Source organism: Balaenoptera physalus (genome assembly GCF_965194825.1).
Source record: "Balaenoptera physalus genome assembly, chromosome: 4".
Classification (NCBI taxonomy): domain Eukaryota; kingdom Metazoa; phylum Chordata; class Mammalia; order Artiodactyla; family Balaenopteridae; genus Balaenoptera; species Balaenoptera physalus.
In genome coordinates, this window is record NC_138891.1 from 19,049,021 (window position 1) to 19,071,684 (window position 22,664).

The 22,664-nt window shown below is 37.8% G+C and overlaps 1 protein-coding gene across 5 annotated transcripts in view; it reads left to right on the plus strand.

The window, feature by feature from the left end:
- Positions 1–22,664, plus strand: part of PPP2R3A (protein phosphatase 2 regulatory subunit B''alpha) — a 207,649-nt gene that overhangs the window by 106,972 nt on the left and 78,013 nt on the right. For all 5 annotated transcript variants that reach the window (XM_082459169.1, XM_082459168.1, XM_082459172.1 and 2 more), the window contains one exon: positions 17,938–18,012. In XM_082459169.1, coding sequence (XP_082315295.1) covers positions 17,938–18,012 — 75 coding nt within the window. The remainder of the gene's footprint in view (positions 1–17,937; positions 18,013–22,664) is intronic.

A 22,664-nucleotide genomic window follows, 5' to 3' on the forward strand; every position in this document is an offset into this window, starting at 1 on the left:
AATGAGCATATGAAAAGATGTTCAACATCATTAAATAAGCAGGGGAATGCAAAGCAAAACCACAATGAGATACCACCTCACACCCATTAGGATGGCTACTTTTTTTTTTTTTTTTAAGTGTTGGTAATGATGTGGAGAAATTGGAATACTGGTAGGAATGTAAAATGGTACAGCCACTATGGAAAGTAATATGGAAGTTCCATATGATCAGCAATACTACTCCTGGGTGTACATCCAAAAGAATTGAAAACAGAATCTCAAAGAGATATTTGTACACCCACGTTGATAGCAGCATTATTCACAATAGCCAAGAGGTGGAAGTAACATAAATGTCCATCAGTGGATGAATGGATAAAGAAAATGTGGTATATACATGGAATGGAATATTGTTCACCTTTTTTAAAAAGGGAAATTCTGTCACATGCAGCAACATAGATAAACATTGAGAACATTATGCTAAGGGAAATAAGCCAGTCACACAAAGATGTATACTGCATGACTCCACTTATATGAGGTATCTAAAGTCAAATTCATACAGATAGAAAGAAGAATGGTGGGTGCCAGTGGCTGAGGGAGGGTGAGGTAAGGATTCATTGTGTGATGAGTGTAGAGTTTTAGTCATCCGGGATTGAGTGGGTGGGGAGTGGGGGGAATCTGGAGATCTGTTGCCCAACAATGTGCAAGTGGTTGACAGTATTGTACTGTATGCTTGGAAATTGTTGGGAGGATGAATCTTATGTATTTAAAAAAATTTTTTTTTATTTTTGGCTGTGTTGGGTCTTCATTTCTGTGCGAGGGCTTTCTCTAGTTGCAGCAAGCGGGGGCCACTCTTCATCGCAGTGCGCGGGCCCCTCACTGTCGTGGCCTCTCGTTGCGGAGCACAGGCTCCAGATGCGCAAGCTCAGTAGTTGTGGCTCACGGGCCCAGTTGCCCCGCGGCATGTGGGATCATCCCAGACCAGGGCTCAAACCCGTGTCCCCTGCATTGGCAGGCAGATTCTCAACCACTGCGCCACCAGGGAAGCCCTCTTATGTATTTTTTTTGCCACAAAAAGAAAAGAAAAGGCAGGGTGGCTATATTAATGTCAGACAAAGTAGTTTTTAGAGAAAATAATGTTGCTAGGGAATGATAAAGGGATCAATTTATCAAGAGGATATAACAATTCTAAATGTTTATACACCTAATAACAGACCTTCAAAATGCATGAATCAATATCCGATAGAACTGCAAGGATAAATGCACAATTATAGTTGTAGATTTCCACGTACTGCTGTGAATAATGAATAGAACAAGTAGAGAAAAAATCAATAAGGATATAGAACACTTAAACAAGACTATCAACCAACCTGACCTAATTGACATTTGTATTACATTTCACCCAACAACAGCAGAATACACATTCCTTTATTTTTTTCTCTGAAATCTTGATATATTTTATTATATTTTTCCCCACATGTTATCTTTTCTACTTTATATTGTAAACCAGAAAGGGTATTAGGAATCTAAGTAAGAAGGTGTGGGTTCACACATACCTTTGTCATACAGAATACACATTCCTTTAACATGTACACAGAATATTTACCAAAATAGACCATATTCTGGGCCATAGAACAAATCTCAACAAATTTTAGATACTCAGCTCACAAAATATGTTCTCTGGCCATAATGGAATTAAATTAGAAATAATAACAGATCTGTGAAAAATTCCTGAATATTTTATAACTAAGTAACCTATGGGTCAGAGAAGAAGAAATCAAAAGGAAAATTAGGAAGTATTTTGAAATGAATGAAAATGAAAATACAACATATCAAAATTTATGGGATTCTGCTAAAGCTGTATTTATTTATTTTTTTACTTCCTATTGTATTTTTTTTGAATTTTTAAATTATTTTTATATAGCAGGTTCTTATTAGTTATCTATTTTATACATATTACTGTATATATGTCAATCCCAATCTCCCAATTCATCCCACTCACCCACCCCAGCGCTTTCTCCCCTTGGTGTCCATATGTCTGTTCTCTACATCTGTGTCTCTATTTCTGCCTTGCAGACCGGTTCAACTGTACCATTTTTCTAGATTTCACAAAAATGCATTAATATACAATATTTGTTTTTCTCTTTCTGACTTACTTCACTCTGTATGACAGTCTCTAGGTCCATCCACATCTCTACAAATGACCCAGTTTCGTTCCTTTTTATGGCTGAGTAATATTCCATTGTATATATGTACCACATCTTCTTTATCCTTTCGTCTGCCAATGGGCATTTGGGTTGCTTCCATGACCTGGCTATTGTACATAGTGCTGCAGTGAACACTGGGGTGCATGTACCTTTTTGAATTATGGTTTTCTCTGGGTATATGCCCAGTAGTGGGATTGCTGGGTCATATGGTAGCTCTATTTTTAGTTATTTTGTTTTTTTTAAAGGAACTCCTTTATCTTATTTATTTATTTATTTATTTTTGGCTGTGTTGGGTCTTCATTTCTGTGCAAGGGCTTTCTCTAGTTGCGGCAAGTGGGGGCCACTCTTCATCATGGTGCGCGGGCCTCTCACTATCGCGGGCTCTCTTGTTGCGGAGCACAGGCTCCAGACGTGCAGGCTCAGTAGTTGTGGCTCACGGGCCTAGTTGCTCCGCGGCATGTGGGATCCTCCCAGACCAGGGCTCGAACCCATGTCCCCTGCATCGGCAGGCAGATTCTCAACCACTGCGCCACCAGGGAAGCCCTATTTTTAGTTTTTTAAGGCACCTCTATATTGTGTTCCACAGTGGCTGTATCAATTTACATTCCACCAACAGTTGCAAGAGGGTTCCCTTTTCTCCACACCCTCTCCAGCATTTGTTGTTTGTAGATTTTCTGATGATGCCCATTCTAACTGGTGTGAGGTGATAACCGCAGTGTAGTTTGGATTTGCATTTCTCTAATAATTAGTAATGTTGAGCAGCTTTTCATGTGCCTCTTGGCCATCTGTATGTTTTCTTTGGAGAAATGTCTATTTAGGTCTTCTGCCCATTTTTGAATTGGGTTGTTTGTTTTTTAAATATTGAGCTGCATGAGCTACTTGTAAATTTTGGAGATTGATCCTTTGTCTGTTGATTCGTTTGCAAATATTTTCTCCCATTCTCAGGGTTGTCTTTTCATCTTGTTTACAGTTTCCTTTGCTGTGCAAAAGCTTTTAGGTTTCATTAGGTCCCATTTATTGATTTTTGTTTTTATTTCCATTACTCTACGAGGTGGGTCAAAAAGGATCTGACTGTGATTTATGTCAGATTGTTCTTCCTATGTTTTCCTCTAAGCGTTTTATGGTGTCCAGTCTTACATTTAGGTCTTTAACCCATTTTGAGTTTCTTTTTGTGTATGGTGTTAGGGAGTGTTCTAATTTCATTCTTTTACATGTAGCTATCCAGTTTTCCCAGCACCACTTATTGAAGAGACTGTCTTTTCTCCAAGGCAAGGTATCTTTGCCTCCTTTGTCATACATTAGTTGACCATAGGTGCATGGGTTTATCTCTGGGCTTTCTATGCTGTTCCATTGATCTATATTTCTGTTTTTGTGCCAGTACCATATTGTCTTGATTACTGTAGCTTTGTAGTATAGTCTGAAGCCGGGGAGTCTGATTCCTCCAGCTCCATTTTTTGCCCTCAAGATAGCTTTGGCTATTCGGGGTTTTTTGTGTCTCCATACAAATTTTAAGATTTTTTGTTCTAGTTCTGTAAAAAATGTCATTGGTAATTTGATAGGGATTGCATTGAATCTGTAGATTGCTTTCGGTAGTATAATCATTTTCACAATATTGATTCTTCCAATCCAGGAACATGGTATATCTCTCCATCTGTCTTATCATCTTTGATTTCTTTCATCAGTGTCTTATAGTTTTCTGAGTACAGGTTTTTTACCTCCATAGGGAGGTTCATTCCTAGGTATTTTATTCTTTTTGTTGCAATAGTGAATGGGACTGTTTCCTTAATTTCTCTTTCTGATCTTTCATTGTTAGTGTATAGGAATGCAAGCGATTTCTGTGCATTCATTTTGTATCCTGAAACTTTACAAAATTCATTGATTAGCTCTAGTAGTTTTCTGGTGGCATCTTTAGGATTATCTATGTATAGTTGCATATCATCAGCATGATAGTTTTACTATCATGTAAAACAGTGACAGTTTTACTTTTTCTTTCCCAATTTGTATTCCTTTTATTTCTTTTAATTCTCTGATTGCAGTGGCTAGGACTTCCAAAACTAGGTTAAATAATAGTGGTGAGAGTGGACATCCTTGTCTTGTTCCTGATCTTAGAGGAAATGCTTTCAGTTTTTCACCATTGAGAATGATGTTTGCTGTGAGTTTGTCATATATGGCCTTTATTATGTTGAGGTAGGTTCCCTCTTATGCCCACTTTCTGGAGAGTTTTTATCATAAATGGGTGTTGAATTTTGTCAAAAGCTTTTTCTGGATCTATTAAGATGATCATATGGTTTTTATTCTTCAATTTGTTCATGTGATGTATCACATTGACTGATTGGCGTATATTGAAGAATCCTTGCATCCCTGGGATAAATCCCAGTTGATCATGGTGTATGATCCTTTTAATGTGTTGTTGGATTCTGTTTGCTAGTATTTTTTTGAGGATTTTTGCATCTATATTCATCAGTGATATTGGTCTGTAATTTTCTTTTTTTGTCGTATCTTTGTCTGGTTTTGGTATCAGGGTGATGGTGGCCTCGTAGGATGAGTTTGGCAGTGTTCCTTCCTCTGCAGTTGTTTGGAAGAGTTTGAGTAGGATGGGTGTTAGCTCTTCTCTAAATGTTTGGTAGAATTCACCTGTGAAGCCATCTGGTCCTGGACTTTTGTTTGTTGGAAGATTTTTAATCACAGTTTCAATTTCATTACTTGTGATTAGTCTGTTTATATTTTCTATTTCTTCCTGGTTCAGTCTGGGAAGGTTATACCTTTCTAAGAATTTGTCCATTTCTTCCAGGTTGTGCATTTTATTGGCATAGAGTTGCTTGTAGTAGTCTCTTAATAATGCTTTGTATTTCTGCAGTGTCCATTGTAACTTCTCCTATTTCATTTCTAATTTTATTGATTTGAGTCCTCTCCCTCTTTTTCTTGATGAGTCTGGCTAATGGTTTATCAATTTTGTTTATCTTCTTAAAGAACCAGCTTTTAGTTTTTATTGATCTTTGCTTTTGTTTCTTTGTTTTTATTTCATTTATTTCTGCTCTGAACTTTATGATTTCTCTCCTGCTAATTTTGGGTTTTGTTTGTTCTTCTTTCTCTAGTTCCTTTAGGTGTAAGGTTAGTTTATTTGAGATTTTTATTGTTTCTTGAGGTAGGATTGTATTGCTATAAACTTCCCTCTTAGAACTGCTTTTGCTGCATCCCATAGGTTTTGGATCGCTGTGTTTTTGCTATCATTTCTCTCTGGGTTTTTTTTGATTTCCTCTTTGATTTCTTCAGTGATCTCTTGGTTATTTAGCAACGTATTGTTTAGCCTCCATGTGTTTGTGTTTTTTATGGTTTTTTTCCCTGTAATTGATTTCTAATCTAATGGCGTTGTCGTCGGAAAAGATGCTTGATATGATTTCAGTTTCCTGAAATTAATCGAGGCTTGATTTCTGACCCAAGATGTGATCTATCCTAGAGAATGTTCCATGTGCACTTGAGAAGAAAGTGTAATCTGCTGTTTTCTGATGGAATGGTCTATAAATATCAATTAAATCTATCTGGTCTATTTTGTCATTTAAACTTGTGTTTCCTTATTAATTTTCTGTCTGGATGATCTGTCCATTGGTGTAAGTGAGGTGTTAAAGTTCCCCACTATTACTGTGTTACTGTCGATTTCCTCTTTTATAGCTGTTAGTATTTGCCTTATGTATTGAGGTGCTCCTATGTTGGGTGCATAAATATTTATAATTGTTATATCTTCTTCTTGGATTGATCCCTTGATCATTATGTAGTGTCCTTCCTTGTCTTTTGTAATAGTCTTTATTTTAAAGTCTATTTTATCTGATACGAGTATTGCTACTCCAGCTTTCTTTTGATTTCCATTTGCATGGAATATCTTTTTCCATCCCTTCACTTTCTGTCTGTATGTGTCCCTAGGTCTGAAGTGGGTCTCTTGTAGACAGCATATATGTGGATCTTGTTTTTGTATCCATTCAGTGAGCCTGTGTCTTTTGGTTGGAGCATTTAATCCATTCACGTTTAAGGTAATTATCGATATGTATGTTCCTATGACCATTTTCTTAATTGTTATGGGTTTGTTTTTGTAGGTTCTTTTCTTCTCTTGTGTTTCCCATTTAGAGAAATTCCTGTAGTATTTGTTGTAGAGCTGGTTTGGTGGTGCTGAATTCTCTTAGCTTTTGCTTGTCTGTAAAGCTTTTGATTTCTCTGTCGAATCTGAATGAGATCCTTGCCAGCTAGAGTAATCTTGGTTGTAGGTTCTTCCCTTTCATCGCTTTAAATATATGGTGCCAGTCCCTTCTGGCTTGTAGAGTTTCTGCTGAGAAATCAGCTGTTAACCTTATGGGCGTTCCCTTGTATGTTATTTTTCCCTTGTTGCTTTTAATAATTTTTGTTTGTCTTTAATTTTTGTCAGTTTGATTACTGTGTGTCTCGGCGTGTTTCCCCTTGGGTTTATCCTGCCTGGGACTCTCCACGCTGCCTGGACTTGGGTGGCTATTTCCTTTCCCGTGTTATGGAAGTTTTCAACTATAATCTCTTCAAATATTTTCTCTGGTCCTTTCTCTCTCTCTTCTCCTTCTGGGACCCCTATAATGCGAATGTTGTTGCGTTTAATGTTGTCCCAGAGGTCTCTTAGGCTGTCTTCATTTCTTTTCATTCTTTTTTCTTTATTCTGTTCCGCAGCAGTGAATTCCACCATTCTGTCTTCCAGTCACTTATCTGTTCTTCTGCCTCAGTTATTCTGCTATTGATTCCTTCTAGTGTAACTTCCATTTCAGTTATTGTATTGTTCATCTGTTTGTTTGTTCTTTAATTCTTCTAGGTGTTTGTTAATCATTTCTTGCATCTTCTCAGTCTTTGCCTCCATTCTTTTTCTGAGGTCTTGGATCATCTTCACTATCATTATTCTGAATTCTTTTTCTGGAAGGTTGCGTATCTTCACTTCTTTTAGTTGTTTTTCTGGGGTTTTATCTGGTTCCTGTATCTGTTACATAGTCCTCTGCCTTTTCATTTTGTCTATCTTTCTGTGAATGTGGTTTTCGTTCCACAGGCTGCAGTATTGTAGTTCTTCTTGCTTCTGCTGTCTGCCTTCTGGTGGATGAGGCTATCTAAGAGGCTTATGCAAGCTTCCTGTTGGGAGGGACTGTTGGTTGGTAGAGCTGGGTGTTGCTCTACTGGGCAGAGCTCAGTAAAACTTTAATCTGCTTGTCTGCTGATGGGTAGGGCTGAGTTCCCTCCCTGTTGGTTGTTTGGCCTGAGGCAACCCAGCACTGGAGGCTACAGCCTCTTTGGTGGGGCTAATGGCGGACTCTGGGAGGGCTCATGCCAAGGAGTACTCCCCAGAACTTCTGCTGCCAGTGTCCTTGTCCCCGCAGTGAGCCACAGCCACCTCCCACCTCTGCAAGAGACCCTCCAACACTAGCAGGTGGGTCTGATTCAGTCTCCTGTGGGGTCACTGCTCCTTCCCCCTGGGTCCTCATGTGCACACTACTTTGTGTGTGCCCTCCAGGAGTGGAGTCTGTTTCCCCCAGTCCTGTCGAAGTCCTGGAATCAAATCCCTCTAGGCTGAAAAGTCTGATTCTCTGGGAATTCCTCCTCCCGTTGCCGGACCCCCAGGTTGGGAAGCCTGACGTGGGGCTCAGAACCTTAACTCCAGTGGGTGGACTTCTGTGGTATAATTGTTCTCCAGTTTGTGAGTCACCCACCCAGCAGTTATGGGATTTGATTTTATTGTGATTGTGCCCCTCCTACTGTCTCACTGCGGCTTCTCCTTTGTCTTTGGATGTGGGATATCATTTTTGGTGAGTTCCAGTGTCTTCCTCTGGATGATTGTTCAGCAGTTAGTTGTGATTCCAGCACTCTTGCAAGAGGGAGTGAGTGCACGTCCTTCTACTCCACCATCTTGAGCCAATCACTTTAAAGCTGTATTTAATAAGTGAGTTTAGCAAGGTTACAGTTACATTATCAATGTACAAAACTCAATTTTCTTTCTATATACTAGCAACAAATAATTGGAAATTGAAATCTTTTAAATACCATTTATAATACTACCCAAAAATATCAAATACTTAGAGGCAGATCTGACACTAGATGTGCAAGACATGTGTACTGAAAACAGTAAAACATTGCTGAGAGAAATTAAGATTTATATAAATGGAGAGATTGTCTTCTTTATGGATGGGAAGACTTGATATTATTAAGATGTCAGTTTTACGTTAGATTTGACTCTTAGAACCATAGTAATGTTTTGCATACTCTCCCTGCAATAAATAATGAATTATAATCAACCAAGACCTGTAGGCAAGAAACCCAAAATAGAATATAAACAGTAACAAATGAACTGAAATGTTTTACACATGGATAACACAACCACATTAAAGAGGATAAAGGCAGATAAGGAAAGAGCTAACCTAAGTAACCTTGGAAACAATATTTTAACTGGATACTCTTAAGACTAAAGACAAAAGGTACTGTACACAAATACTATAGTCTAGTTAGTAAATTACTTTCTCAATGGGGTACGTGTTGGAAAGTCTGTTAAAGTTACAAAGGAAAGGGGGAAGTCAAGAATGAACCTTGCGGTATTGAATTGAAATCAGTTATCTGTATGATTACATAGTTTTTAATATTCACACATAGAAAGAGAAAGAAATATATGTGTATGCATGGACTGATATACATACATATGTATATATCTAGTTCTGTCTGCCAAGAGGGTCCACTAGCAATGACACCCTAGTAGTAACAAGCAGCCCCCAGATTTGGTTTCTCAATACCATTCTGCAGTAAAAGGAATCAGGGCTGCTTGGAGAAAAGGTTGATTCTAGGGCTGGAGCATGGAAAATATAAGATGAGACTGGACCATCTTGTGATACCAAAAAATATAGAAGTGCTTACAAAAGGATGGGGCATGTCAAGAGGACACAGGAGCCAAAGCTAGCTCATAAATTGAACAAACAAGTATACTGGAGAGAAAGGACAGCTCTTCCTTATAGAAGAATTTCAGTTAATAAATGTAGAGGGAATGAGGGAAAAAACAAAGTAAACACCACTATATAAATTAGGTAGGGGGAGACCTTCAAGATGGCAGAAGAGTAAGACGTGGAGATCACTTTCCTCCCCACAAATACATCAGACATACATCTACATATGGAACAACTCCTACAGAATACCTACTGAATGCTGGCAGAAAACCTCAGACCTCCCAAAAGGCAAGAAACTCCCCACGTACCTGGGTAGGGCAAAAGAAAAAACAGAGAGGAAAGAATAGGGACGGGACCTGCACCAGTGGGAGGGAGCTGTGAAGGTTGAAAAGTTTCCACACACTAGGAAGCCCCTTCACTCGTGGAAACGGGGGGTGGGTAGGGGGGAAGCTTCGGAGCCACAGAGGAGAGCGCAGCAACAGGGGTGCAGAGGGCAAAGCAGAGAGATTCCCGCACAGAAGATTGCTGCCGACCAGCACTCACCAGCCTGAGAGGCTTGTCTGCTCACCCGCTGGGATGGGTGGGGGCTGGGATCTGAGGCTCTGGCTTCGGAGGTCAGATCCCAGGGAGAGGACTGGGGTTGGTTGCATGAACACAGCCTGAGAGGGCTAGTGCGCCACAGCTAGCCAGGAGGAGGTCCGGGAAAAAGTCTGGAACTGCCTAAGAGGCAAGAGACCATTGTTTCGGGGTGCACGAGGAGAGGGGATTCAGAGCACCACCCAGACGAGTGCCAGAAACAGGCGCAAGCTGCAGCTATCAGCACGGACCCCAGAGACGGGCATGAGATGCTAGGGCTGCTGCTGCCGCCACCAAGAAGCCTGTGTGCAAGCACAGGTCACTGTCCACCCCTCCCCTCCCGGAAGCCTGTGCAGCCCGCCACTGCCAGGGTCCCGTGATGGAGAGACAACTTCCCCGGGAGAACACACGGTGCGCCTCAGGCTGTTGCAACGTCATTCTGGCCTCTGTTGCCGCAGGCTCTCCCCGCATTCCGTTCCCCTTCCTCCCCCAAGCCTGAGTGAGCCAGAGCCCCCTAATCAGCTGCTACTTTTAACCCTGTCCTGTCTGGGCAGGAACAGACGCCCTCAGGCGACCTACACGCAGAGGTGGGGCAGATCCAAAGCTGAACCCCAGGAGCTGTGCAAACAAAGAAGAGAAAGGGAAATTTCTCCCAGCAGCCTCAGGAGCAGCGGATTAAATCTCCACAATCAACTTGATGTACCCTGCATCTGTGGAATACGTGAATAAACAATGAATCACCCCAAAATTGAGGTGGTGGACTTTGGGAGCAACGATATATATATTTTTTCCTTTTTTTCTTTTTTTGAGTGTATGTGTATGCTTCTGTGTGATTTTGTCTGTATAGCTTTGCTTTTACCATTTGTCCTAGGGTTCTGTCTGTCCGTTTTTTGTTTTGTTCTGTTTTTTTTTTTTTAGTATAGTTTTTAGCACTTGTTATCATTGGTGGATTTGTTTTTTGGTTTGGTTGCTCTCTTCCTTCTGTTTTCCTTTTTTTTATTTATTTTTAATTTTTTTATTTTTAATAATTATTTTTTATTTTAATAACTTTATTTTATTGTATTTCTTTTTTTTCTCTTTCTTTTCTTCTTTTTTTCTCCCTTTTCTTCTGAGCTGTGTGTCTGACAGGATCTTGGTGCTCTGGCCAGGTGTCAGGCCTGTGCCTCTGAGGTGGGAGAGCCAAGTTCAGGACATTGGTCCACCAGAGATCTCCCAGCTCCACATAATATCAAATGGCGAAAGCTCGCCCAGAGATCTCCATCTCAACACTAAGACCCAGCTCCACTCAACGACCAGCAAGCTACAGTGCTGGACACCCTATGCCAAACAACTAGCAAGACAGGAACACAACCCCACCCATTAGCACAGAGGCTGCCTAAAATCATAATAAGGTTACAGACGTGCCAAAACACACCACTGGACATGGACCTGCCCACCAGAAAGACAAGATCCAGCCTCATCCAGCAGAACACGGGCACTAGTCCCCGCCACCAGGAAGCCTACACAACCCACTGAACCAACCTTAGCCACTGGGGGCAGACACCAAAAACAACAGGAACTACGAACCTGCAGCCTGCGAAAAGGAGACCCCAAACACAGTAAACTAAGCAAAATGAGAAGGCAGAAAAACACACAGCAGATGAATGAGCAAGGTAAAAACCCACCAGACCAAATAAATGAAGAGGAAATAGGCAGTCTACCCGAAAAAGAATTCAGAGTAATGATAGTAAACATGATCCAAAATCTTGGAAATAGAATGGAGAAAATACAAGAAATGTTTAACAAGGACCTAGAAGAACTAAAGAGTAAAGAAACAATGATGAACAATACAATAAATGAAATTTAAAATTCTCTAGAATGAATCAATAGCAGAATAACTGAGGCAGAAGAACGGATATGTGACCTGGAAGATAAAATAGTGGAAATAACTACTGCAGAGCAGAATAAAGAAAAAATAATGAAAAGAATTGAGGACAGTCTCAGAGACCTCTGGGACAACATTAAACGCACCAACATTCGAATTATAGGGGTCCCAGAAAAAGAAGAAAAAGAGAAAGGAACTGAGAAAATATTAGGAGAGATTATAGTTGAAAACTTCCCTAATATGGGAAAGGAAATAGTTAATCAAGTCCAGGAAGCGCAGAGAGTCCCATACAGGATAAATCCAAGAAGAAACACGCCAAGACACATATTAATCAAACTATCAAAAATTAAATACAAAGAAAAAATATTAAAAGCAGCAACGGAAAGACGACAAATAATATATAAGGGAATCCCAATAAGGTTAACAGCTGATCTTTCAGCAGAAACTCTGCAAGCCAGAAGGGAGTGGCAGGACATAGTTAAAGTGATGAAAGAGAAAAACCTACAAGCAAGATTACTCTACCCAACAAGGATCTCATTCAGATTCAATGGAGAAATTAAAACCTTTACAGACAAGCAAAAGTTAAGAGAATTCAGCAGCACCAAACAGCTTTACAACAAATGCTAAAGGAACTTCTCTAGGCAGGAAACACAAGAGAAGGAAAAGACCTACAATAACAAACCCAAAACAATTAAGAAAATGGTAATAGAATCATACATATTGATAGTTACCTTAAATGTAAATGGATTAAATGCTACCACCAAAAGACGCAGACTGGCTGAATGGATACAAAAACCAGACCCATATATATGCTGTCTACAAGAGACCGACTTCAGACCTAGGGACAAATACAGACTGAGAGTGAGGGGATGGAAAAAGATATTCCATGCAAATGGAAATCAAAAGAAAGCTGGAGTAGCAATACTCGTATCAGATAAAATAGACTTTAAAATAAAGAATGTTACAAAAGACAAGGAAGGACACTACATAATGATCAAGGGATCAATCCAAGAAGAAGATATAACAATTATAAATATATATGCACCCAACATAGGAGCACCTCGATACATAAGGCAACTGCTAACAGCTATAAAAGAGAAAATTGACAGTAACACAATAATAGTGGGAGACTTTAACACCTCACTTACACCAATGGACAGATCATCCAAACAGAAAATTAATAAGGAAACACAAGCTTTAAATGACACAATAGACCAGATAGATTTAATTGATATTTATAGACCATTCTATCAGAAAACAGCAGATTACACTTTCTTCTCAAGTGCACACGGAACATTCTCCAGGATAGATCACATCTTGGGTCACAAATCAAGCCTCAGTAAATTTAAGAAAGTTGAAATCATATCAAGCATCTTTTCTGACCACAACACTATGAGATTAGAAATCAGTTACAGGGAAAACAAATGTAAAAAATCACAAACACATGAAGGCTAAACAATACGTTACTAAATAACCAAGAGATCACTGTAGAAATCAAAGAGGAAATTTTAAAAAACCTAGAGACAAATGACAACAAAAACATGATGATCCAAAACCTATGGGATGCAGCAAAAGCAGTTCTAAGAGGGAATTTTATAGCAATACAATCCTACCTCAAGAAACAATAAAAATCTCAAATAAACTAACCTTACACCTAAAGGAACTAGAGAAAGAAGAACAGACAAAACCCAAAATTAGTAGAAGGAAAGAAAAAAAGTTCAGAGCAGAAATAAATGAAATAGAAACAAAGAAAACAATAGCGAAGATCAATAAAACTAAAAGCTGGTTCTTTGAGAAGATAAACAAAATTGATAAACCATTAGCCAGACTCACCAAGAAAAAGAGGGAGAGGACTCAAATCAATAGAAATAGAAATGAAAAAGGAGAAGTAACAACTGACACTGCAGAAATACAAAAGATCATGAGAGATTACTACAAGCAACTATATGCCAATAAAATGGACAAACTGGAAAAAATGGACAAATTCTTAGAAAAGCACAACCTTCCGAGACTGAACCAGGAAGAAATAGAAAATATAAACAGACCATCCACAAGCACTGAAATTGAGACTGTGATTAAAAATCTTCCAACAAACAAAAGCCCGGGACCAGATGGCTTCACAGGCGAATTCTATCAAACATTTAGAGAAGAGCTAACACCTATCCTTCTCAAACTCTTCGAAAATATTGCAGAGGGAGGAACACTCCCCAACTCATTCTACGAGGCCACCATCACCCTGATACCAAAACCAGACAAAGATGTCATAAAGAAAGAAAACTACAGACCAATATCACTGATGAACATAGATGCAAAAATCCTCAACAAAATACTAGCAAACAGAATCCAACAGCACATTAAAAGGATTATACACCATGATCAAGTGGGGTTTATTCCAGGAATGCAAGGCTTCTTCAATATATGCAAATCAATCAACGTGATATACATCATATTAACAAATTGAAGGAGAAAAACCATATGATCATCTCAATAGATGCAGAGAAAGCTTTCGACAAAATTCAACACCCATTTATGATAAAAGCCCTGCAGAAAGTAGGCATAGAGGGAACTTTCCTCAACATAATAAAGGCCATATATGACAAACCCACAGCCAACATTGTCCTGAATGGTGAAAAACTGAAACCATTTCCATTAAGATCAGGAACAAGACAAGGTTGCCCACTCTCACCACTATTACTCAACATAGTTTTGGAAGTGTTAGGAACAGCAGTCAGAGAAGAAAAAGAAATAAAAGGAATCCAAATCGGAAAAGAAGTAAAGCTGTCACTGTTTGCAGATGACATGATACTATACATAGAGAATCCTAAAACTGCCACCAGAAAACTGCTAGAGCTAATTAATGAATATGGTAAAGTTGCAGTTCCTATACACTAATGATGAAAAATCTGAAAGAGAAATTATGGAAACACTCCCATTTACTATTGCAACAAAAAGAATAAAATATCTAGGAATAAACCTACCTAAGGAGACAAAAGACCTGTATGCAGAAAATTATAGGACACTGATGAAAGAAATTAAAGATGATACAAGTAGATGGAGAGATATACCATGTTCTTGGATTGGAAGAATCAACATTGTGAAAATGACTCTACTACACAAAGCAATCTACAGATTCAATGCAATCCCTATCAAACTACCACTGGCATTTTTCACAGAACTAGAACAAAAAAGTTCACAATTTGTATGGAAACACAAAAGACCCCGAATAGCCAAAGCAATCTTGAGAATGAAAAATGGAGCTGGAGGAATCAGGCTCCCTGACTTCAGACTATATTACAAAGCTACAGTAATCAAGACACTTTGGTACTGGCACAAAAACAGAAATATAGATCAATGGAACAGGATAGAAAGCTCAGAGATAAACCCATGCACATATGGTCACCTTATCTTTGATAAAGGAGGCAAGCATACACAGTGGAGAGAAGACAGCCTCTTCAATAAGTGGTGCTGGGAAAATTGGACAGGTACATGTAAAAGTATGAAATTAGAACACTCCCTGACACCATACACAAAAATAAACTCAAAATGGATTAAAGACCTAAGTGTAAGGCCAGACACTATCAAACTCTTAGAGGAAAACATAGGCAGAACACTCTATGACATAAATCACAGCAAGATCCTTTTTGACCCAGCTCCTAGAGAAATGGAAATAAAAACACAAACAAATGGGACCTAATGAAACTTAAAAGCTTTTGCATTGCACAGCAAAGGATACCATAAACAAGACCAAAAGACAACCGTCAGAATGGGAGAAAATATTTGCAAATGAAGCAACTGACAAAGGATTAACCTCCAAGATTTACAAGCAGCTCATGCAGCTCAATAACAAAAAAACAAAGAACCCAATCCAAAAATGGGCAGAACACCTAAATAGACATTTCTCCAAAGAAGATATACAGATTGCCAACAGACACATGAAAGAATGCTCAACATCATTAATTGTTAGAGAAATGCAAATCAAAACTACAATGAGGTATCATGTCACACTGGTCAGAATGGCCATCATCAAAAAATCTACAAACAATAAATGCTGGAGAGGGTGCAGAGAAAAGGGAACCCTCCTGCACTGTTGGTGGGAATGTAAATTGATACAGCCACTATGGAGAACAGTATGGAGGTTCCTTAAAAAACTAAAAATAGAACTACCATACGACCCAGCAATCCCACTACTGGGCATATACCCTGAGAAAACCATAATTCAAAAAGAGTCATGTACCAAAATGTTCATTGCAGCTCTATTTACAATAGCCAGGACATGGAAGCAACCTAAGTGTCCATCATCGGATGAATGGATAAAGAAGATGTGGCACATATATACAATGGAATATTACTCAGCCATAAAAAGAAATGAAATTGAGTTATTTGTAGTGAGGTGGATGGACCTAGAGTCTGTCATACAGAGTGAAGTAAGTCAGAAAGAGAAAAACAAATACCGTATGCTAACACATATATATGGAATCTTAAAAAAAAAAATGGTTCTGAAGAACCTAGGGGCAGGACAGGAATAAAGACGCAGATGTAGAGAATGGACTTGAGGACACTGGAAGGGGGAAGGGTAAGCTGGGATGAAGTGAGAGAGTGGCATGGACTTAAATATACTACCAAATGTAAAATAGATAGCTAGTGGGAAGCAGCTGCATAGCACAGGGAGATCAGCTCGGTGCTTTGTGACCACCTAGAGGGGTGGGATAGGGAGGGTGGGAGGAAGATGCAAGAGGGAAGAGATACGGGGATATATGTTTATGTATAGCTAATTCACTTTGTTATAAAGCAGAAACTAACACACCATTGTAAAGCAATTATACTCCAATAAAGATGTTAAATAAGTAAATAAATAAATAAGGTAAACACCACTATATAAATGCCACAATCAGTTTCCATCAATGGCTGCTGAAATCTGTGGGCACAAGTTTGCAGAGAAACAGGATGTTGGCAGAGTCGTAAAGTATCTCCCCCATGATATTTATCAGTTATTAATGGGTAATAATAAATTTATGGTGGCAACCCAGCGGTTACCACTTTAACCAAGTGTGTTCAAAAATTAACACAAGTTGTAAGACATATCAGCATCACAGACTCCTTGTAAGACTGAAAAGGACACAACATCACTTCTGTGGTATACCCATTAAAAGTGTGTAACTTTAATGATGAGGAAATACCAGACAATGCCACATTGAGAGACATTCTACGGAATAAACTAACCAGAACTCATAAAGTGTCAGAATCATGAAATAAAAGGAAAGACTGAAGAACTGCCACAGATTGGGAGAGACCAATGAGACACAAGAACTAATGCAGTTAGGATCCTGGAACAGAAAAAACATATTAGGGGAAAAGCTGGAAATTTTTGAATAAGGTCTGTAGGTTAGTATTACATCAATGTTCATTTCCTAGTTTTGATAATTGTACTATGGTTTGTAAGTTGTTACCATTATGGGAAGCTGGGAGAAAGATGTAGGAAATCTCTCTATAAAATTTTTGCAATTTTCTGTAAGTCTAAAATTATTTCCAAATAAAATTCAAAGAAATAGTTAGGTCCATTGGTTTTAGACTGTATTGGTAGGTATGAATAGCTAACTGCTCTGAAGAAACAAAGGAAAGAGATATAACTGATGTCTGTCCATTCATGACTAGCCAATTAATAGATTATATCTATGTTAGCATTGCTGTTGCCTCTGGTTATTAAATTAACAGTAATTATCTCCATTAGGTTCTCTAGGCTCATTCAAAGTGCTTTTAAAACCTAATTAGAAAATAAAAACAGTATTTCAAGAATTTAATATTCTAATAGTCTTCCATGAGAACAATGTATCAGATTTTAAAATAAATAAAATCCTAAATTGGAAAACAAATTTGTCAACATAGTTATTTTGATGAACATAAGCTGGTTCATACAACTTAACATAGATTTAAAGCTATTTGGCTACAAGGCTATTTTTTTTCCCAAAAATTTCCCATGTCTGTAGTTTGAGAAAGAATCGTTCTAGTGGGCTTGTGTCTATCATCCTTTCTGTGTAAATTTCACTTAGCAATCCCTACCAAGATCTGTGGGATGAATTTCCCGGACATGCATGTTAGAATTACAGTATGTACCTGTAAGACATTTGATTCATAAATCACCAAATATTGCTAAATTAAAATTTTAACTTTTTATTGCCATATACTGTGCATATCAAAAACACACATAAGTATGCTTGTGAAATATTTGAATTTAATAAAGTACTAATTACATTTTAAGTACATTGTTCAATATTCTGAAACAGCAAGTTTGCTCAACTGGCAAGTATTCTACAAGAGGGAAAAAAATTCTGTAGGTGTCTTGGGGGTATTTTTGGTATGTTTGTTAATTTAGTTTGGTTTTGTTCTTTTTCAGGATGTGGTAGATACGCATCCTGGCCTCACGTTCCTGAAAGATGCTCCAGAATTCCACTCCCGCTACATCACCACGGTAGGCCGAATCCCTTTTTGTCTTAATTTAACTCTATAAGTCTCCTTTTTGTAATTATCTAGTATCCGGGCTTTCAGATCTTTACGCAAAATGGGCTATAATGATTATTTTAAATGGAAGGAAGTAAAATTGAATTAATTACTTCTATCTATTTGCCTTCTTATATATGTCCAGAGCTTAAGAGGTCTCTTGTATATAAAATTTAAGTGATATGCTCATTCTGTCTGGTATTGTGAGGTATACCTTTTGCTGTATCATTAATATTGATACCGAGTTGATCTTTAGCATTTGCAAATAATACTGAAAAGAATTTTCAACAGCCTTTTCCAAAAAAAGATGTATCTATAGTCCCTCAAAGTTAGAACTGAAATGATAATGAAAAATAGATTGTGTGTAATCAGAAAACAAATCATGTAAGAATTTAAAATAACATGATCACAATTTCCTATTTTGTGGGGTGTTCTCATTCCTTATTTCTCATGCACAGCCTCATTTGATCAGTCACAGGCAGGGCATGCAGTATGAGTGAGAGCACACAGGCCTACAGCTCACACTGCAGCCACACCAGGCATTCTCTGCCCTAGCTTCCAGATTATCTTTGGGAGAACTCCACAGATGAACCAACCTCAGGGCACACCTCACATTCACAGCCATACCTGGGGGAGATGATCCCTGCCTCTGGCTCTGATCCCCTGGTAAATAGGGCAGTCTCCTCTGAGGAAGGCCTTCTCATTCTTAGGGCACTTTTTGTTGGCTATGGACTTGTTGGTTTCTGTTGAGTTACAGAATACTACCATTCTTTTTCTACTGTAGGAACTTCATTATTTGCTTTTACATTGGTTCTCTTCTGTCATAAAACTTTATAAGACTTTATTTGAACCATAAGATGTCACTGTCATCCAAGACTATCTCAGAAGTTATTTTTCCTGTTAACCACAACACTCTACTATCACTGGAAGTTTTACATTATTTCAGAGTACAGTGAATTTTTCTATAAAAATATATAAAATAAGCTTTCTAGTATGAAATTAATTTTGTTGCTAATGGCATAGAAGTAACCAAATTAGAGAAGTGTCATTCTCTACCCTGCTCATGGCAAAGATAACAGTATTGCCAAGAAACTTACAAAGGTCAGCCTCAGAATTAATGACAGATATCTCAAAAAAAGCAAAATTAATTTATCATATGACCCTATTGAATATATAATCTCAGTGGCATACAGTATAGGACAATTAACATATTTTGTTTGCATGGTAGAGTTATTTAGTTATTTCACTTTACAGTTGGAAGAAACTGCTCACACTGTGTATGACTCAAATATTAGCTTATGTGTGGCACATATACAATGAAGAAAAGTTAGGCAACTTTTATTTTCCATTTATCACTGAAAACCTGTGCTACAGGAAAAGACTTTTTTATTTGTTTAGTTAACTATTTTGTCAGTTGTTTTAGAATGGAAAGGCAGAACACCAAATTTACATATAGCAAAAAAGGACATCACTACCTAAATAAGAGATTATACCCAGAGTCACTCCACGTTCTCCTTTATTTCCAGAGAAGAGTTGGCAAGTGAGAAATAAGCCTCTTGATATCGAATGAAAATGAGAATTGGAAATACCAGCAAATTGTAGCCCTTGAGTTTGCAGGTTTGCATACCATGCAAAGAAATTGCCAGTGAATAAGACTCTGCTTATCCTTACTGGCATATGATGACTTTTGAGGAAAGAGGTACTCATGTGAGGTTTTAAAATAAGTGATAAGATTGAAAATACTTTTTTGTGATATTGGTGCTGGCAGTAAAGATATTTCTGTGGCTTGCTCAGATGGTGTCTTAGTGGTGTATTCAGTGTCTTGATTGGCCTGAATCTATCACTCCAGGCTGAAATGTCAGGATTTTCATTGTTGAGGACAAGGTAGTGATATTTCCTAAAATGGCTAAACTGGTGGAAACTGCTCATCACTAATAGCTTAACTCTTTCCCCTTGAGAACGTTTCCTCTTGACAGAGAAAGAAATCATTTTTATTAGATAGTTTTGTTTAAGTCCAAGTTCTGCAGGAGACCATGAAGAAATACTTTTCAGAGCCATAGTAACTAGAGTGGATCAGGAACCCATTCACACACATACACACACACACACACACACACACACACACACACACACACACTCACACACTGCGTAATAGAAGAGCCAGGCTTCCAGCATTGAGTTGTTCATCTGCATTAAAGTCATCCACAAAGAGCAATCTCTCTGTAATTTCTGTGTCTGCGTTTGATCTGCTTATCAAAAACTCTGACAGAACCACAAAACACATACTTCTATTCCTGGTGACCTCTAATTGTGAATTAGAGGTTTCCAATTCAATAGATATAAAGAAAAAGAACTGACTTATGATTCAAATTGTCAAGTTGACTAGAGATCCCTTGGTGAAAAATTATCAAATTTCATGTCTCTCACTGATAGTAAACAGTTATTCTTACTATTATTAATTTTTACATTTTGTTTGATATTTTTAAATTTTTGGTTAATTTCTTTTTAAAAACCTAAAACTGGTAGACCAAAAAAGTTAGGGGGAAAAAAACAACTGTAATTAATGTAGAACCAGCAGTTACATGCTCTCACCACTAGATGGTACCCCTACCTCGATAAGCTAAAATGCTGAATCAGTTGTGTGGAAACCAATAAATGTGCTGATGTAAGGGGCCACTGAATAAGGAGATTTAGGCTATGGAAAAATGGAATACAGGTACATTTTATTACAGTATGAGACAAGTAGGTTAGCAGAAGCTAAAAAATAGGAAATTACTTAACATTCAAAATGTTTATGAATTTTAAAAATTCTGTCAAAAGAACAAAAGATGAAGAAAAGAATAAAATAAAATTACAGATTAAAGTTTTATAATTTTAAGTGTTATATAGTACCTCCATAAGTAATATAAAATATTTGAGGGGTATATAAATACAAAATTTAGATAGACAGGAAACTTAGACTTTAAGATAAATTTACATTCAAAATCAAGAAATAAGGACAAAAGACTAATAATGCGCAACAAAGAAAAGTTTGGTGTAATAATATGTATTAAAATTGACTTTAACTTGAGAGAGAAGACATGGAACTATGATAAAAGATATTCTTAATTTTTATTTTCATATATATAATTTCTGGCCTAAAATCCTCCATCTTTTTTATAGGAACTTTTGTGAAGCTAGTGCTAAAAATACAGTGTTGAGTAAAACACATTCTCTGCCCTGAAGCACCTCACTCAGAGTCTGAGTGACTGGGGCCAGTAGAGAAGTTGTAGACACCAGCTAGTCCCAGCTCCCACCTAACACGGGAATCCTGTGTGCTTCTGCCTAAATAATTGTGGTGAGAAGAAACCTCACTACTTCATACAACCCATTGCTTCATAAGGCTAATGTTAGGAAACTCTTGTTTACATTGAAGCATTTCTAACCAGTAAGGGCATTTCTATCCAGTAATTCTAGTAGTTCCAGTTCTAGTTCTACCCTCTGATGCAGTACAAAACAAATCAACTTCTTCTTCCACCTGATAACCATTCAGATCATGGTTACATCTATACTGTAGTCTTATTTTTTCCTCAAGAGTAAACACAACTACGTTAGTAGTATCTTTCACAATGATTTTGTATACAGTCCCCTATTTTATATTTCCTGTACATCTTATATGCAATCTATCTATAAATCATAGACAACAGTACTGATTTTATGTAAAATATTAATTAGAGAACTTTCCTAGGTTAGCATCCATCTGCTGTTCAGAACTCTGGATAGATTTATTCAATTAGCTATGAATCCAACCCATATGCCTCTATCACAAATATAACATGAAACTCTTTGTTACATAGCTTTCCAATCTCATTAATTTATCAAGCAATTTTCCAAAGAAGATATACAGATGGCCAACAGGTACATGAAAAGATGTTCAACATTACTAATCAGGGAAATTCAAATCAAAACTAAAGTGAGATATCACCTCACACTTGTTAGAATGGCTATCATCAAAAAGACAAGAAATAACAAGGATGTGGAAAAAAGGGAACCCATGTGCATTCTTGGTGGGAATGTAAATTGGTGCAGCCAATGGAGGTACCTCAAAAAAATTAAAATAGAATTACTGTATGATCCAGCAATTCCGCTTCTGGGTATTTATCCAAAGGAAACGGAAACAGTAACTTGAAAAGATACATGCACCCCTGTGTTACTGTGTCATTATTTACAATAGCCAATAAATGGAAGCAACCTAAGTGTTCATCCACAGATGAATGGATAAAGAAGATGTGGAATACAATGGAATATTGCTCAGCCATAAAAAAAGAGTGAAATCTTGCCATTTGCAACACCATGGATGGACCTTGAGGGCATTATGCTAAGTGAAATAAGTCAGAGAAAGACAAATACTGTAGGATATAAATCTTTAAAAAAAAAAAAATAAAAGAAGGCTCACAAACACAGAGAACAGATTGGGAGCTGCCAGAGGCAGGGGGTGGGGAGAGGGCAAAATGGGTGAAGGGAATCAAAAGGTATAAACTTCCAGTTGTAAAATAAATTAGTCATGGGGATGTAATTTACAGCATGGTGACTGTAGTTCATAATACTGTACTGAATATTTGAAAGTTACTAAGAAAGTAAATC